Genomic DNA, 18,726 nt, shown 5'->3' with positions numbered 1-18,726 from the left:
ACCTATCTCTGATCATAAATTATCCAGATATCCTGCATGAAAGTGTTCAGAGGCCAAATGAAAAAATCTCTTTTCCAGATCTATACAAAACAACCTTCCCATTTTATAGGAAGCTTGATAGCTTTTGGTAAAACCTTAAAAGATGAATATGTCACGTTCATGACAATGAATGAGAAGATTAATATGGCTGTATTTTGTAAATCTGTGCTTCAGTGAAGCACTTGAAAAGGTAAATGAGAGCTGAAGAGCGGGTTTTGAAAATTGTGTGTGTAGGCTAGTGTCTTCTAAGCAGGAGACAAAATCTCTTGCAGGTTGACGTTGATGGGGGCTGGATGAGTTACTGGAAAAACAAGGAGAAGCTCTTAAAATGGGTTTTAGAGAAGCATATATGTGGATAGTTGATAGACTGATCAAGAGATAAGGAGGCACAAGGAAAATAACATATCTAGTCCCCAGGTCTGCTCTGTTTCCAGTATTGGTCCAATTTTGAAGTCAATCCACGTTTCCTATTGGGGATGACTGAAATTAATGGGAGCTTTGCCTGTGAAAGGATTTCAGGATCAGTCCTTTCAATGCCAATCGGATGTCTGCATATGAAATGTCTGCCGAGCTGGGTCAGAGATTTGTACGCAACTCTTGCCACGGGCTTGTCTACTCTAGAGTTTTTACCATAGTTAACTCACTGCTGGTTATCTTCAGGTCATTGACACATTTGACAATGTGAAGCTGAATTTAAAAATTATATTAAAGCTAATGTTAAAATTATATAATCCGTAGGCTAAGAAAAGAGTCTCTGTACATCTGGATATAGTGCTTAAATTATCCAAAAGTACAAACGTTGGTTTAAAAGTAATACAATACATATAGTACATAATCAGCAATAACCCAAATATGATTAACAAATGTAATGAGACAATTTCGATATTAGCATCCAAATATTCAGGTACATCACCCATAAAAAGTTATACAGAAAGTTGGTTGTGGAAAGCAAATATATCAATGAGTGAAGATTGTCTCTTAGTAATTGAGAATTTAGGATAGGTTGACCTGTTCGAAAATAAAATCCATCAGGGAATTATTTCAGTTCCTTTCCCGACTGTGCTTACTACTCAAATATTTGTTCCAAGATAAAAATGTCTGTGGTTTACACTAGTCAAAGCACATAGGTGAGCTCCTGACCTCATTCCGCCTGCTTCAGCCCCTTCTTGCCACCCAGAAGAGCCAGAGTGATGTCAAAGGGCCATAAAAGCCCCCGTTCTGCTTGGTGGACGTTCCCCAGGTGCAGGCACTGCACTCTGGATGACAGCTGTAATAAGGCTGCCTTGTGAGACAGTCTCAAGCCCTGGCAAAGGGGTCAAACAGCTCAGGCTGGATGATGTAGGGGCACATCAAGGACAAGACCACTGCACTGCAGAGATTCTGGGCAGCACTGCAGCCCATAAGGCTGCCCAAGGAGGCTGCCACAACTTAAATAGCTGTCTGCATTATGCCAGGGGCCTCTCCAGGATCAGCAGAGTGCAAGGGTGGCTTAAAGGCACCTTAGCCAGCCCCCTCCCCCATCCTCCCCGCCGCCATTCCTCTGGGCCACGAATTCTGCACTGTGTCTCTTACAGGCTCAGCACAGAATCTCAACCATAATCTTCAAAGCCTGCTCTTTAGCTCTCATTTAACTTATCAAGGGCTTCACTGCAGTACAGATTTACGGAACACACCCTGCTGTATTAACGTTTTCATTCCTGGTCAGGATCTTGACACGTTCTTTTTTCCAGGCCTTCCCAAAAGCTGCCAAGCTTCCTACAAAGTGAAAAGATGGTTTGGTATAAATCTGGGCAAAGGATTTTCATTCTCCACTTGAATAATTTTGTCTAGGTGTTTAGATAACTATGATCAGAGATGAGTCCAAGCCACCAAACTTAGGAGTATTTGGATCCAGGTTTTGGGATCGATCCACTATCAAGTTAGAAGACACTTACACAATTCACGTTCAGATCTGGGTGTGGATTTCAAATATCCCCAAAGGGTGTGGGCCTGGCTTTTTGGTTCAGGCCTCCTTCCATCTGATGCCTCATGAGGGAGGCTTCTCTCACCATCTTCTTTTTGCAGCCAGAATGAATTCCCCACCGATGCTGGTTTTGTTCCATGCGCCTATGTCCAAAACTTGTTTTAAACTGTGTTTCCGAGAGCCAATTAAACATCACAGGGGAACACCCAATTTTGAAAGGCTGCAGAAATGCCATGAAAAGAACCTTTGAGACAAATGATGCTGAAGAACTCACATTGACCTTAGACAACTTGGCTGACTTAATGATAAAATTTATGTTGCCACTAGTCTGAAATACAGAACCACTTGATGAATGCTCCTGATGTTGCTTTCTCTGCATATCATCAAAAGGTTTTGATATCTTCTACTTCAACAAGGGCCAGAGGCATACTTTATCTTAATAGGTATGCCTTCTCCTGCTCAAACTTCTAGTAGTTGGAAGTTAAAGCCAGACAAATTCCAATTAGCAGTAAGGCACACATTTTTAACAGCTGATTATCCACTGCAACAAAATACAGAGGAAGCGGAAGATTCTCCACAGTGCTTAATCTGTAATGAAAGAGCTACCAGGGCTCAAGCCATTAGATGCTGGGGCTCAAGCAATTTTTTTACTTTAATGAGTAATGTGTGTAAGCAGAGTAAGGATGAGCCCCACCCTGACATCTGGTGGTAAATTATGGGGAGTGCGGAAAGTGTTGCATTGGTATTTCGGTTATTTGCATGGGCACTCCCACCCCACTTAGCATACCGCAAAGCAGCATGGGATGGTTATTTTCACAGCTGTGGGAGCCCCAATTTCATTGTTATTGGGGCAGGAGGAATGAAATGTTGTCACCCTGATTGGGTAAATGGGGAACTACAAAATTGTCTTGTGATGGGAGGTTTCATTGTCAGCTGGATAGCGCTTGCTAGATGGGGTACATGGGTTCCAAAACCCATTGGGAAGAGAGAGGCTGGGGACAGAGATCTGTACTTGGTGGTGCAGGCTCTTTGTGTGAGCCAGAAGCACCAGGTCCACCTGTGCCTCTCTCCACTGTGGAATGTCAGAGTTAATTTTTGATTCCCTTAAGAGTCTAAATGCAGGTTATTGAGCTGAATTCACTGGTACTGGGGCTCCCCTACTAAGAGCTGCAATCACTAAGAGCTGAAATCACTGAAGAGCTGGACTTGCTGAGCTGAGAGCACTGAGTACTGTGCTAATGAGTGGGGGAGCCTGAAGCCATACTGTGGAGCAGAGTAGCTGGCAGAGCAGAGTGGAGCCAAGCAGCTCATGAGGACGGCTGGAGTGGCTCACAGGACAGCTGGTGGACCAGAGCAGCTGGCAGAGCGGAGCAGCCCACAGAGCAAGCGGAGCTGAGCTGTTTGCGGAGATGACTAGCGGAAGCAGAACCCCACGAAGAGGCAGGGCAGTTGGCCCCGAAACCACGTAAGGTGCCCCTTTTCTACCCAGGCTGGGGAGGGGGACCTCTGCAGAGAGACTCTTGAGCTCTGGGGCTGCACTGACCCGGGACAGAGACTTTGGATTGTGGGACTTTTGGGACTGTGGGTGATTTGGGGTTGCTGGACTCAAGGGCCCCGAGAGAAGGACATGGCCCAATTTGCTGGAGTGGGTCTTTGCTCATGGTTTGACCTATGAACTCTAGCTGAGGTATTTTCCCAGTTTAATGCTTGTTGTTTGTCATGTAATTAAACCTTTTCTGCTACACCAAGACTCTGTGAGGTGCCCAGGGGTGAGTGTAAGATTTTCCCAGGTCACTGGGTGGGGGCTCGAGCTGGTTTTGCATTATGTTGTGGGGAAGGGACCCCTATGTATTGAACCCAGCCCTTGCTGCTATCGTTTCGGCCCGGCAGAAGGGTTACATGTGGCAAGCCCAGAGGTGTCAGGCCTATGAACTGCCAAATTTAGAGGTGCCGGGGCTCAGCCCTGGCCAGCCCTGGAGCAAATTAAGCATTGATTCTCCAGCTCCTGAAGTCTTCATATCCAGACTAGATGCTTTGCACAAAGATATGTCTTAGCCAAACACATGTTATTGGTCTCAATATAGGGGTATCTGGATGAAATTCTATGGCCTGTGGTCAGAATAGAGGATCCTTTCTGGCTTTAGATCTTTGAATCCTCTCTGAATCTGGGACTATTTAAATAGCTGATAGGGCAATGCCAGTAAACACATTTGAAACATATGGAAGCACAGACTCATCAACAGCCACTGCACAAATTGCTTGTATACCACCACATCCCTCACTCTCTGGACTGGCTTATCCAGTATTGCCAACTCCAAACGATAAAAATCATGAATCAGTCTTCCATCTCCCCCTCCCTTCCCCCCAAATCACCAGAGTTTTTAAAAAATGATCAATGCTGAGTTGTTTTTATTTGACCTTTGGGCTTTGAGTCTTCAGGGTGCACCTGGGTCACACTTTCAAGCTTCTGCACAATCACGAGGGCAAGAAACATTCTCTTTTTAAAAATGAAAGCTGAGACGCTTACCCCACTAAGCGCTGGAGCTTTAAGTCAAACATCAAATATCCTGCAACTCATTGGCAGTATCACTTACCTGATGCCAAAACTACAAGTCATGGCATGGCTGACTCATGGAATCGCTTTACATTCACTTTAGTTTTCATCTTCCGCTCAGTTGCTGCCAGAATCTTTATGAAGGTGGATCGTGTGGATGGCTTTCTGTGTCTGATGATTAGCCTGGAGAAATGCTGGTATGTTATCAATAAATACTAATGAACCCAAACACTGATTTTATCTATTGCCACTGGACTTCACTGAAAAGATTGCATGTGTCCATACTTAAAGTTCGTGTCGAAAAATCAGCATATTTTTCATGTCTGCTCTTAATCCACTTAATCTATCTATTTTAGGGTTTTCTACCATGCCTGTCACTGTAGTGTCTTAATATCAGACAGTGTCACTCCATAAATTATGCATGCTAGTTGGGATTGAGAGGGCTCTGGTGGAACAGAGTAAACCAGTGAAATAAAATGTCAACAAATGCAATAGCCTTTGTCAAATTCAGATGAGAAGAAATTAATTCTATAAAAGGGGACTCTCAAAATAGCTTGGCACCAAGCTGTAACAAGAGACAGCCTTTCGCTGGTGGAGAAGGACGACAGAATGACAGTCTGCCCTTACGGAACTCAGCCTGGTTAAAGCGAGGGCTTTTCCACCACGACTGTCATTTTAATATCATTTATTTTTTTAAAAAGCAGTAAACAGGATCTTGCTTCAAAAGTTCCAGTCTTCAGTAATCAAATCAAGCCACTTCATGATCAGCCAAAAAGACTATTATTATTCCTATTTGTGCAGATATGATCTGAAGAAAAACACACCTCTAGGACTAATAATAAATAATAACGCTATTCATACATTTGCACTAGTTACAAGATGTCAATTTCCCCATAATTGACAGGAACAGAAAAGGGTATACAAATAGTAGTCTGTGGTGAATAAGTATTGCCCAGTGCTTTGGGTTGAAGAGATTTCTTATGGGTACATGTATGTTATGAAAGAAAAGTGTTTTAGCATCCAAAGGACCCTGGAATAATTCTCCTGAATTTTTGCACAGAGCCTTATTCAGAGTGGCTGAAAGTGCCTGTTATTTAAACACAAAGGTGTTTCAAATGGGAAATGATTTCCAGGAGACCAAGACACCTTAACCACCCAGGGGACAGAGCTTCGGGCAAACAGGCAAGGAATCCAAGCAGATACTTCCATGTCTCTGTTATTCAGATCTCAGTGCTACAACTGAGGCCCAGTCTACACTACACACCTATGATCGGTATAATTACGAAAAATCCACACCTCTGAGAGACATAGTTATACTGACCTAACTTCTGACACACTCCCCTCTCACCCCCGTGCAGACAGTGCTATGTTGACGGGAGAGTTTCTCCCTTGGGGATGTGGATTAATTAACTGGCGGAAGATGTTCTCCTGTTGGTGTAGTAGCATCTTCACTAACGCGCTACAACGGCACAGCTGCATCAGTGCCACACCACCGCTCTAGCACTGTACCTGAGGACAAGCCCTTAATTCGATTGGACTAGGAGGAGGAAGAGAGACAGTGATCAGGTTCCTGGTTGTGATTATGCAAGTTGTAGAATGAAGGTTCTGTACCCACCTTTGCTATTTTATTCTATTTTTTAAGACTGGTTATGGGGGGAAGGAGCAGAGGGATGTTGTTCTGTATAGTGGAGTTGAGATACTATCTTTTTAAAGCTTTCAGAGTCTTTTTAAAATTGGCTTTGTTCTGCCCCAGCCTGAGGACACAAGAAACCGCATTTGAGTTCAGCTCTGTGAAGCCTGAAAGCTTGTCTCTTTCACCAACAGAAGTTGGTCCATTAAAAGATATCACCTCCCCTACCTTGTGTTTAAAGTCAGACATGTGCTTAAATATCTTCTTGATTCCGGGCCTTCATTAGCAAAGTATTACTGAACTAGCTGTGGCTGACATCACTTATGGGCAAGAGTGGCCAGTTTAAGTAGCTCATTCATCACAGCAAGCAGCTATTTTTGGAGTCAGATACTGCCAATTACGTTCCCTCCCACCCCCATGTCAGTCCCTCTAGCCTGTGATGAACAATGTTTATTCTACGTGTTGGGGAGTGGGGAAGCTCTGATAAATCTATTAAGTTGTTTTCCCACTGTAGCAAAAATAACAGGAGGAGAAAAAAATCACTAGGCAAATGAGCTCACCTCAAGCTGCCCATTACTGTAATTGTTTATACTTTGTTCCAGAGCATACTGATAGCATGGTGACAACTTGTGTAATTTGGGAGATGAGCTGGGTGGGGTGACAGTTAAAATCTTTTAAGGAAGTCTGGGGAGAGAGTCTGCCTGAGGAGATGTTTTTCCAAACAGAACAGCCTGTTTTCCACTCAAATGCAGTCAAATTTTTGACTTCACACCTTAGTTTCTACTAAGTGAATGACTGTAAAACAGAGCTGAGGGTTTTTTTAGTGAAGTAAAATATAGGGAGAGCATTATGTACACTGGATGTATGCAGCAAATGGTAAAATCACCATTTCTTTACTTTTCTCCTTTTTCTTTTCCTAAGGCTGTAATGATCACTTTCCAAGCTGAGGCTTGAAGAGCATTGAAGTATTCCTGAATTCTAATTCTCTGGCATGTGCGCCATCTAGTGTTCATTCACTATGAAATGCAGATTTGTCAAGACTAGAGAGCCAAATTTATCTTTGAGACAACTCCATTAAATGGAGTTACACCATGCATGAAATTGTCCTCGGATATCAGACAACCTCCACTTCTATCAATTCAGATGAACTAATATAGCAAACAAAAAAGGTGCCAGCTCGCTAGTTAGTTAGATGGGCAGGTGGAACTCAGTATTTTCATGCTTGAAGTCTTGCGCAAATACCCCAGTTTTAGCTACTCCTCTAAAACACTCTCTTATGGTCTGAGCTTGTCTGGAGTAGATGCTATTGTCTTCCTTGTTCACTGATTTTGCCATATGCTGCCATTTCCTTTCTGTGTCACTGAACCAATTGATTTTTCAGTGAGTTTGTTTGCCCTGTCTGACTGGACTTTCTTGCTGAATTTTTTTCAGGACCTTGACAGAAATCATATCTGGTGTTGGGAGGAAGGGCTTCTTCTGATTTCTTCTCTTTTGTTTGTTAAATTACACAACATTAAGGATAACACAAACAGGCAACCAGCAGGCTTTTGAAATCAAGTCCGCAAACATTCAGATAGCTTGCCAGAAGCCAACACAATATAATGCACACAAGTTCTAAAAAACAGCTAATGTGCTGAGTGAGTTTAAGGCGGTTGTTAATGTTGATTTAGCTGCCTTGTCTGTGTGGGGAGATTGTTCCTACAGGTCACAGAGTAGGAGAGGAGAGGCGAGAATGGAAGAAAAATAGACAACAATTTGAAATACAGAAAAGAAATAAAAACAACCAAATGAAGGCAGGAAATAAAGAGAGAACAGCTAATTAAATAGAATGGCAACACCTTCAGAAAGAAAGTGTTAAGCCAGCAAGTTGATATATAGTAGCACTCAGCATTACTAGTGGAAATGGAAACATAACTAGGAAGCCATCCAATAACAACTAATATGAACAGGGTCCATCTTTTCTCCCTGTATTGATATATTTTTTCTAAGACTCATATGTTTTCCCCGATGGACATGGAGATTGGAAAGAGAGTATCCTCTTAATTGAGGAAAAAAATTGCTCATGTGCCTAACTGATTTAGGAGCCTAATTCCCATTTTCGAAAGTCAGATTGGCATGTAGGAACCTAAAGGCTTGTCTACACAAACATTTAGTTAAGGGCCTATCAAAGAGACGGCATTTCAGATGTAAGGATAAGCAGGAAGTGAAGGACCAGTGAAAGGCTCATTACCCAGGATGTGTGGCTGCATAAGGGCATATGGGGGAATTAAACCCAGTGCTCAAACGCAGCCAATCCAGGCCCTACATTCAGGTGCTCAAGATAAGTGGGTTTGCACTCCTGCTGCTCACCCCTCTCCCTGTGTATGTAGGTGGGTGGGTTGGCCCCTCTGCCTTCATTTATCTTCCCATCTAGCTAACCTCCTCCTGATAAACCAAAGAGAGAATTTAAAAGGAAAATTTTAACATGTTTGCAAACCATCATTCTGCTTCTGTGCTCTCTCTCTCTTTCCCCACTCTGTTTCTGTCTTGTTGTCGAAGGGTGCACCTGCCCTGTAGCACCCCCTTCTGGCCAGCATAGCTCTGCTGAGGCCCACATCAGTTCCCCTTAAAAAGTCCACACAGTCCGTATATTCAAAGCATTCCCCTTCTGGAATCCAGTTTATTAAGTCCTGCACAAAGACTTTCCAAATAGATCTCATACCTACAAAGTCTTCATTCCTGTTTCAATGGGGCCCAGCCCCTCCTTTCCTTTGTCTTTCCTTTTTAGTTTATTTCTTTCACCCCAGTCCCACAGCCCCTCCTCCCTAAAGATCTATCTTCCCTTATCTTCTGTCAGCCTAGCTGCATCTACACTTGGGGTTTTGCCAGCATCATTATGTTTGCAGAATGTGTGGGTTTTGTCACACCCCTAAGCAACAAAGCCGTGCTGACAAAATTTTGTAGTGTAGACCTGGCTTTGCAGCACACTGAGGAGCGGTAACAAGGTGTAAGAATGTGTAAGTTAAAACAGGGTGAGGGCTACTTTAACTGACACTTCCTTACATTTTCATGCTAATTGCTTTTCTTGCTGTTCCTCTCTTCTGACTTCTTGTGTGAGCAACAGCAGCTCAGACTCCCCAGGCTAGTCTACGGGTACGTCTACACTATGGGATTATTCCAATTTTACATAAACCGGTTTAGTAAAACAGATTGTATAAAATCGAGTGCGCGCGGCCACATTAAGCACATTAATTCGGTGGTGTGCGTCCACGGTCCGAGGCTAGCATCGATTTCTGGAGCGTTGCACTGTGGGTAGCTATTCCGTAGCTATCCCATAGTTCCTGCAGTCTCCCCCGCCCCTTGGAATTCTGGGTTGAGATCCCAATGCCTGATGGGGCAAAAAGCATTGTCGCGGGTGGTTCTGGGTAAATGTCGTCAGTCACTCCTTCCTCTGGGAAAGCAACAGCAGACAATCATTTCGCGCCCTTTTTCCCTGGATTGCCCTGGCAGACGCCATTAGCATGGCAACCATGGAGCCTGTTTTGCCTTTTGTCACTGTCACCGTATGAGTACTAAATGCCGCTGACAGAGGCGATTCAGCAGCGCTACACAGCAGCATTCATTTGCTTTTGCATGATAGCAGAGATGGTTATTAGCTGTTCTGTACCATCTACCATGCCATTGTAAATTGGCAATGAGATGACGGTTACCGGTCCTTCTGTGCTGTACCATCTGCTGCTGTCATAGGTGCCCCTGGCTGAGATCGGCCATGGGCGCAAAAGACAAAAATGGGAATGACTCCCCGAGTCAATCCCTCCTTTATGGTATCTAAAAATAGAATCAGTCCTGTCTAGAATATGGGGCAAGTGTACTAGAGAACCAGTGTATCTGAGAACCAGAGAGCACAGCCGATCCGTGTCAGATCCCGCAGAAATGATGAGCTGCATGCCATTAACAGGGGGTGCCCCTGCAACAACCCCACCTGTTGATTCCCTCCTCCCCCAGCCTTCCTGGGCTACCGTTGCAGTGTCCCCCCCATTTGTGTGATGAAGTAATAAAGAACGCAGGAATAAGAAACAGTGACTTGTTAGTGAGATAAAATGAGGGGAAGGCAGCCTCCAGCTGCTATGATAATCCAGACAGGACATTAAGCAGTGTGAGGGAGAGGAGCCCAGCATCCCGCTGCTATGATAGTCCAGGCAGTACAGAATCTTTTCTTTACACATGAAGGGCGGGGGCTGATGGAGCTCAGCCCCCTGTTGCTATGATGAAGACGGTTACCAGCCGTTCTGTACCATCTACTGGGAATGACTGGGAGGCCAGCCAGGAGCACTCATGAGCTGATGGTGAGAATGGATACCAGTCCTTCTGTACTATACCATCTGCCACAAGGCTGATGATGAGGATGGATATCAGTCATATTGTACCATCAGCCACTAAGGAGGGTGGCGAGGATGCTACAGTTCACTGCCACAGCATCGCATCTACCAGCAGCATTCAGTACACATAGGGTGACATTTAAAAGAGTCAAGAGATGATTTTTTTCCCTTTTCCTTCTGGGGGTGAGCGTGTGGGGGTTAAATTGACGAGCTATGCCCTGAACCACCGCGGACAATGTGTTTGACACTACAGGCATTGGGAGCTCAGCCAAGAATGCAAATGCTTTTCGGAGACTGCAGGAACTGTGGGATAGCTTGAGTCCTCAGTCCCCCCTCCCTCCCTCCATGAGCGTCCATTTGATTCTTTGGCTTTCCGTTACGCTTGTCACGCAGGAGTGTGCTGAGTCCCTGCTATGGCCTCTGTCTGGAGATTTTTTTAAAATGCTTTGGAATTTCGTCTTCTGTAACGGAGCTCTGATAGAACAGATTTGCCTGTCCATACAGCGATCACATCTGTACGGTCCATGCTGGAGGTCTTTTTGGATTTGGGACTGCATCGCCACCCGTGCTGATCGGAGCTTCACGCTGGGCAAGCAGGAAATGATATTCAAAAGTTCGCGGGGCTTTTCCTGTCTACCTGGCCAGTGCATCCAAGTTCTGATTGCTGTCCAGAGCGGTCAGTGGTGCACTGTGGGATACCGCCCGGAGGCCAGTACCGTCGATTTGCGGCCACACTAACCCCAATCCAATATGGTAATACCGATATTAGCGCTACTCTTCTCGTTGGGGAGGAGTACAGAAACCGGTTTAAAGAGCCCTTTATATCGATATAAAGGGCCTCTTAGTGTGGATGGGTGTGGCGTTAAATCGGTTTAACGCTCCTAAAACCGGTTTAAACCGGTTCTGTACCATCTACTGGGAATGACTGGGAGGCCAGCCAGTAGTGTAGACCAGGCCTACATTACACAGGCTTTGCCAATACAACTGAACTGGTATAGACCCCTAGTGGAGATGCACCTTCTACTGGCAAAAGGAGTTCCTTCGCTGGTATAGTTAAACCACCTTCCCAAATGACATAGTATATTGGCAAAAAGACCCTTTTGCTGAGGTAAGCTGAGTCTACCAAGGGGCTTTTGCCTGCATAGCTGTGTCAGTAAGAGATGTGGTTAGGGTGACCAGATGTCCCGATTTTATAGGGACAGTCCTGATTTTTGGGTCTTTTTCTTATATAGGCTCCTATTGCCCCCTACCCCCGTACCGATCTTTCACATTTGCTGTCTGGTCACCCTAGATTTGGGACCCGGATCAACATTGTTATGCTGACAAAGCTTTGTAGTGCAGCCCTAGTCACCCATATACTTAGTGAGCCAAATTCAAAGGCGACAGGTAAGATGTAAGTTCCACATTAGTGATTAGATGTGAATATAACTAAGGGCAGAGGGAGCCTAAGGGCTTGTCTACATGGGGAAATATATTGACAGACTATATCAGTATAATTATACCACCATAACTATGCTGATATAACTCCTCTTGTTGACATTCCATTTCTGGATTTAGAATGCCTATTTTTTTTTTTTGGTTTAGTTTATGTCTCTTTGGAAGTGGTTTAAGCTAATCCCCCCAAAAGACAAAGGAGCATCTACATGGTGAGTTATAGCAGCATAGCTATAGCAGTATAATTATAGCATAGCTATAGCTATGCTGGTATAGTTCTGCCGGTAAATTTTCCCATGCAGTCAAGCCTAAACTGGTGCAGGAGGCTGAGCAGACACTCTTATATCAGTTTAAAACTGGTTTATATCCATTTATCTTGAGCTGATTGGAAACTGGCTTTGCATGGAAAAAAGGCAAGCCTGGAGATTTAGCAGATGACATCTGTTTTATGAAGATATGCAGCAAAAGAGAGATAATTTTGCAAGTTCTGCCAAGCAAATAGGTCTTATCAATACATCAAAGAAGGAAGTTATGAAAATTAATTTACCTACCAATTATTTTATCTACTTGGAAAGTGAAAAAGTAGACCCAGCACGACCCAGTTTACTTTTCTGGGTCGTGCTGTATTTTAAAAACGATATAGTATGGATATCCAATAGGATAAGGAAAACCAATAAGATCTTAAGATCTTTAGAAGCAACAACCTGAGCATCCTCCTCTGGAAAATTAATATGTCCACCCATCCCAAATTGAACAGCTTTCAATGCAGGTGTCTGTGTAGAATATTCAAAGTAAAATGGCCTGATAGAATAAGTAATGAAGAGGTCTGAGAACGGACACAACTACTTACCAAAAAGTACAGCAGAAGTGATGGGCCTCACTGGGTCATCTTTTAATAATAACAGGCTGCCTGAACAAGCATTTATGTAGTGACCCCAGGACAAGATATTGGAGAGGCCAACCTCCCTAGCACAATAGTGCATACTCCATAACACAATAATGGCTGAAGCAGCATAATTACATCTGAATATAAAGGACTTGAAACGAAGAGCCCAGGAGGGGGTTGATAGGTACCCTTTGACTTCTGCCTGATGCAACGGATGACATGGGAAGAATGATGGTGGTGATGATGATTAGAAACTGGTTTAAGATAAACCAAAAGAAGCCACTCTTAAACCAGTATCAGAATGCCTACACAGGATTTGCACTGGTTATACTAACATGGTTTAACTAAATTAGTTTTAAGCTCTGTCTACTTGAGAGAGTTATACCAATTTAATTTAAGGTCGGTGTGATGTTAAACAGATTTAGATGAACCAAAATAAATGTCCACACAGCTTTTTGCACAGTTCAAGTCCAGGTTGACACTTTAAACATATACCAGCATAGCTTTGATAGTCAGTGGTGTGAAACCCTCCCCCCTCCCCCCACACACAAAGACAGAGCTCTGCCAACCAAACCCTCAGCATAATAGATGCAACTTATGTTGGTCAGCGGGGTGGTGTTCCTATGCTGGCAGAACTCTTTATGTCAGCATACACTGCGGGTATGTCTATACTACCCACCGATCCGGCAGGTAGTGATTGATCTATTGGGGATCGATGTATTGCATCCAGGGGCGGCTCCAGGCCCCAGCACGCCAAGCACGTGCTTGGGGCAGCAAGCCACGGGGGGCGCTCTGCCGACGCCGCGAGGGCGGCAGGCAGGCTGCCCTCCGTGGCTTGCCTGCGCAGGGTCCGCTGGTCCCGCAGCTTCGGCGGACCTCCCACAGGCACGCCGCGGGACCAGCGGACCGTCCGCAGGCAAGCCGCGGAAGGCAGCCTGCCTGCCATGCTTGGGGCGGCAAAATTCCTAGAGCTGCCCCTGATTGCGTCTCATCTAGATGCAATACATTGATTCCTGAACGCACTCCCTGTCGACTCTGGAACTCCACCAGGGCGAGAGGCGGAAGCAGAGTCAACGGGGAAGCGGCGGCCGTCGATCCCACACCGCAAGGATACAAAGTAACTCAATCTAAGTCGCTCTAAGAGACGTCGACTTCAGCTACGCTATTCTCATAGCTGAAGTTGCGTATCTTAGATCGATTCCCCCGCCGCCCCGCGTCCACCAGTGTAGACCAGGCCCCTCTGTAGTATAGACATAGCCTAAGTCAATTACGAATTAGTTTAAACTAAACTCAAATAAGCCAAAATGAGTGTCTATGCCAGGATTGCAACCATTAAATTAAATCCATTTCAGAACCTGTGCAACTTTCCCATGTAGACAAGGCCTAATTAAGTTGCTGCAAACTTGTGGATAAGCAAAGCCTTAACCATTAAGGGTAGAATTTTCTATGCTGTGGAATGTGTACAGATGTTTACTCTGTTCCATGGTAACATCCTGTTAAATACAGAGATTTGATGATTATATTACTGTATAATGTTTCTCTAAACAAACTGTGTTGTAATGACTATAGTTGTGTTTTGTTTCTGATATTTACATGGCAAGGATTTGTAAACCTGATAAAACCTCCTGAATAAATGAATATTTAGAGAAAAGAAGAGAGCGAGAAAGAAAAAAGTAGACTTTTCAATACCTCCAGAAGAGTTGTATGGCCAATTTTTTCTAAAGGGAACTGGGTACCCACGTTCCTCAGGCAGCTGTGAAATTGCCACCTTTAGGGTGTTGGAAGAAGGTGTAAGTTGTACCAACTAGACTTATTCTCTAGACTAGTGATATTACCCTTTGCATTTGGCCCTCAGTGCTCGAAATGAGTTCTACCGTAGTGTTGTGTGTTTGCTTTATGGCCTATCCTTTCTTATCAGTTCAACCCAGACCCTTAGTTGCAAAAGGCAGCCAAACTCAGCAGACGCACACATTCTTCTCACTATCCCATGAAGCTTTCTCTTTTAGATTGTAAACTCTTTGGGGCAAGGACTGCCATTGATTATACGTTTGCACCATTCCTGGCACGGCACTACTGCAATGTAATGGATTTTGTGCCTACATTCTTTCTAATGACAGTTCTGTCAATAATTGGCTAGTCTGTCTGCAGTGCCATCACTCACTGTATTGCAAGTGCAACTTAAAGGAACCTTCTGATGCCATATTCCAGGTTTGTTCCTTTATATATGACCCTACTCAGTGATACTGCAGTTTCAAGAACTATTCAGCTCATCTGTTTTGCTGGAGCCAGACTGCATTTGTCTCTGGTGTGTGGCAGAACATGAATCACTTGCATTCTCTAGGCTGTGAATCAGGAGCAACACAGCTTCCCTTGAATTTGGAATAAGGTGATTAATTTTCTCATACACATACTCCATCACCCCTTGTTTACAAAAAAAAAAGTACTCACCCTCTTAGTTGGCTCATGTCAGCTAGCAAGCAGAAGAGTCTGAGAGAACAGAGTCTCTCTTTTCTGATTATGCCCAATAGGTACATCCACTGCACAGGCTGTCTTACAATTTATGTGTTGCTGGTAAAACAGACATTACCAAATCAATATAGCAGTACCTTTCAAGATCCTACTGAGCCAAGAATTCCTTGATATTGAATAGGATTCCTTATCAAATCTTTCCGTGGTTTCAAAAATTTAGATTCAAACAACTTGGTAGGTAGATGGTTAGTTTAAAAAAAATGCAACAGAGAAACAAGTCAGTCATGAAGAATGAATACAGCATGTCAGAGACATATTTAAAACTAGACTGACAAAGCAGTATATTGCGGGGAACAATCCTCTGTTATTTTCATTTTATTATGATTAATGTTGTGGTATCGTGTGGGAGCCCCAGTCGTGCAATGGGAGTCCAGTGTGGTAGGTGCTGTACAATCACATAGCAAAAGAGATGGCCCCTGCCCCAAAGACCTTATAATCTAAGTAAAGGATGATGAAGCCAACCTACGAGGTTTTTTTCATCTCTAATTCCAGCAAGCCAAGTCCTGAAGGCCTTAATACTGAATTTCTGAAATGGATAGGAATTTTGCCTGAGTAAAGACTTCAGGATTTGACCTTTTATTCTATGAGCTACCCCAATAGCATTGTATAAAGAGAAAAACCTCAGTAGATGCTGCATCAGTACACTATATGGGAAAAATTAAGAGAAGAAAACAGGAATACATATTCTATATAGGGTCTTTTACCACTCCCATCACCAAAGTATCGAAGTGCCTTCCAGTAGTGCATTAAGGGATGTGTCTAACATCTCTCGTAGGTGGGTCATTCGCTCTTGCATCCTCTCCAAGGAGAAAGCTTATGCTCAAAAAAATTTGTTAGTCTCTAAGGTGCCACAAGGACTCCTGTTCTTTTTGCAGATAAAGACTAACACGGCTGCTACTCGGAAAGGAGGTTTGTGTGTGCAGTGGAGAGTTTTGGTTTGGTAGGGTTTTGTTTTGGGATTAAAAAAGAATGTGCAAGCTGCTGTGTGTTTATATTGGAAAAGGCAGGTTGAAAAACTGCACCTTGTGCTTGGCATGGAAGGTAGTGAGGTTTGGGATGGGCCTTAGTTCCTGGGGGAGTTTGTTCAACAGCATCATAGGGTGTGTCTACACTGCAAAAAACAAAAAAACAAACAACCCAGCAGCAGCGAGTCTCAGAGCCTGAGTCTACAGACTTGGCTTCACGCTATGGTGCGTGGAGATGTCCTCGCTCGGGAAACCCTTCCTCCCTTCCCCCAGTTTGAGCCTGTCCAAGTGGCACAGTCTTAATGGCTATTTTTAGCACAAGGCCTATGAGCCTGAGTCTGAGACTTGCTGCCGCCGGTTACTTTTTTGCAATGTAGAGCCACACATACTGCCCTCTCCGTTCCCCCTCTCCTCACCCAGAAAGCTGTTTCCTCCACAGAGGAACTTTACCCTTATGGTAAAATTAATGAAACTAGCACTGGCCTGGAACCATGATAATGTAAGAATAAAGCCAGGTCTACACTAGAAACTTTTGCCAGCATAGCAATCTTGTTAATAGTGTGATTTTTTTTTTTTTTTACATTTCTATACAAGCAAGAACTCTAGTGTAGACACAATTATACTAGCATAAAAGGGCTTTTGCTGGTCTATATTTTTTGTTTGTGGATCAGGTATAAGCTATACCAAGGATTCTCAAACTGGGGGTCAGGACTCCACAGGGGGTTGCGAGGTTATTATGGGGGGGGGTGTCGTAAGCTGTCAGCCTCCACCCTAAATCCTGCTTTGCCTTCAGCATTTATAATGATGTTAAATATATAAAAAAGTGTTTTAATTTATAAGGGGGGCGGGGTGCGCTCAGAGGCTTCCTATGTGAAAGGGGTCACCAGTACAAAAGTCTGAGAACCACTGAGCTATACCGACAAAAGCACTGTTGGGCTGGTGTTCCATTTGGCCTCCGAGAACCACAAACGGGAATGCAAAGCAAGGTCCTCCTTACTCGGGCTTTGCGAAGCATCAAAGCAATGTTCCATGGGCACCACTTAGTGACAGCTATAGTGTCACTCCGCATGTTGACTTTATGGAAGTGTTCGATAAATGTATTCCAAGTAGTGGAGTCAAGTTTGGATTCACAATTATTTGCGCCCTAGAAATCAGTGGTAATGTATGTATGTTTAGGTATAAAAGGCCTAGCTGGCAGCCTGGTGTTATTTGCTGTGGTTTGAGACTCCTAGGTCCTAAATGATGGGGCAGAGGAAAGGGAAACATGGTGGCATGTTGCAGGTAGAGCCATGGGCAGGAGTCCAGTGTTCCCTCTAATTTCTTACATCCATGTGTAGAATGAATTTTGTTATGTGCACATAACAAAATTCATGTGGTGGGGGTGGGGCCGAGGGGTTCGGAGTGCGGGAGGGGGCTCAGGGCTGGGGCAGAGAATTGGGGTGCAGGGGAGGGGAGGGTTCTGGCTGTGGATGCAGGCTTTTGTGTAGTGCTGAGGATGAGGGGTTCAGGATATGGGAGGGGGCTCAGGGCTATGGCAGAGGGTTGGGGTGCGAGGGGGTAGGGCTCTGGCTGGGGGTGTGGACTCTGAGGTGGGGCTGGGGATGAGGGGTTCAGGATGTGGGAGGGGGCTCAGGGCTGGGGCAGAGGGTTGGGGTGTGAGGTCTGGCTAGGGATGAAGGCTCTGGGGTGGGGCCGGGGATGAGAGGTTTGGGCTGCAGGCTGCCCCGGGGCTGTGGTGGAGAGAAAGGACTGCCCTCAGCCCTCTCTCGCCGCTGGCGGGGCTGGGCCGGGCTGGGCCGAGGGAGGGGCTCCTTTACCAGGCCTCTCCGGTGGGCCTGGGCAGGGCCGGGCTGAGGGAGGGGCACCTCTCCCCTCGCCGTAGCAAGTCCGTGCCGGGGCCAGTGGGGAGGGGCATCTCTCACCGCCATGGCAGGGCCTTGCAGGGGGAGAGACATCTCTCCCTGCCACAGCCCTGAGCCTCTGCGCAGGGCTTAATAGGCAGTTGCGTGGCCACACAGCTTAGAGGGAATTTAGGGCAGGACCCTCTTATTTGTTCTGGGTTTGTACAGCGCCCAGCACAGTGTGGTCCTGGTCCATGACTAGGGCTCCTAGGGCATTATGGTAATACAAATAATAAATAAATAACAGTATTAATAGGAGCAATGTATTGCCTAAACGGTTTCCCTATGAGCTGGAACATATCATACTTCCTCCCCATAAAAATAAATGATCACCCCTAGTATAACCTTCATACAGTTATTGCACTGGGTATGTCTTACATGACATGCTGGAAATCATTCTGCAGAGCAGCACTGCTTTGGATTTTGTGCCTACATTCTTTCCAATGACAGTTCTCCACTGAAGGCCA

The 18,726-nt window shown here is 44.8% G+C and overlaps 1 protein-coding gene across 1 annotated transcript in view; it reads left to right on the top strand.

The window, feature by feature from the left end:
• The first annotated feature begins 4,705 nt into the window (after positions 1-4,705).
• Positions 4,706-18,726, top strand: part of PRKAA2 (protein kinase AMP-activated catalytic subunit alpha 2) — a 92,525-nt gene continuing 78,504 nt past the window's right edge. The window contains exon 1 of the mRNA XM_039486414.1: positions 4,706-4,753. Coding sequence (XP_039342348.1) covers positions 4,748-4,753 — 6 coding nt within the window. The 5' untranslated portion in view covers positions 4,706-4,747. The remainder of the gene's footprint in view (positions 4,754-18,726) is intronic.

This window comes from Mauremys reevesii, linkage group 8 (assembly GCF_016161935.1).
Source record: "Mauremys reevesii isolate NIE-2019 linkage group 8, ASM1616193v1, whole genome shotgun sequence".
Taxonomy (NCBI): Eukaryota; Metazoa; Chordata; order Testudines; family Geoemydidae; genus Mauremys; species Mauremys reevesii.
This window is presented reverse-complemented; position numbering and strand designations above follow the sequence as displayed.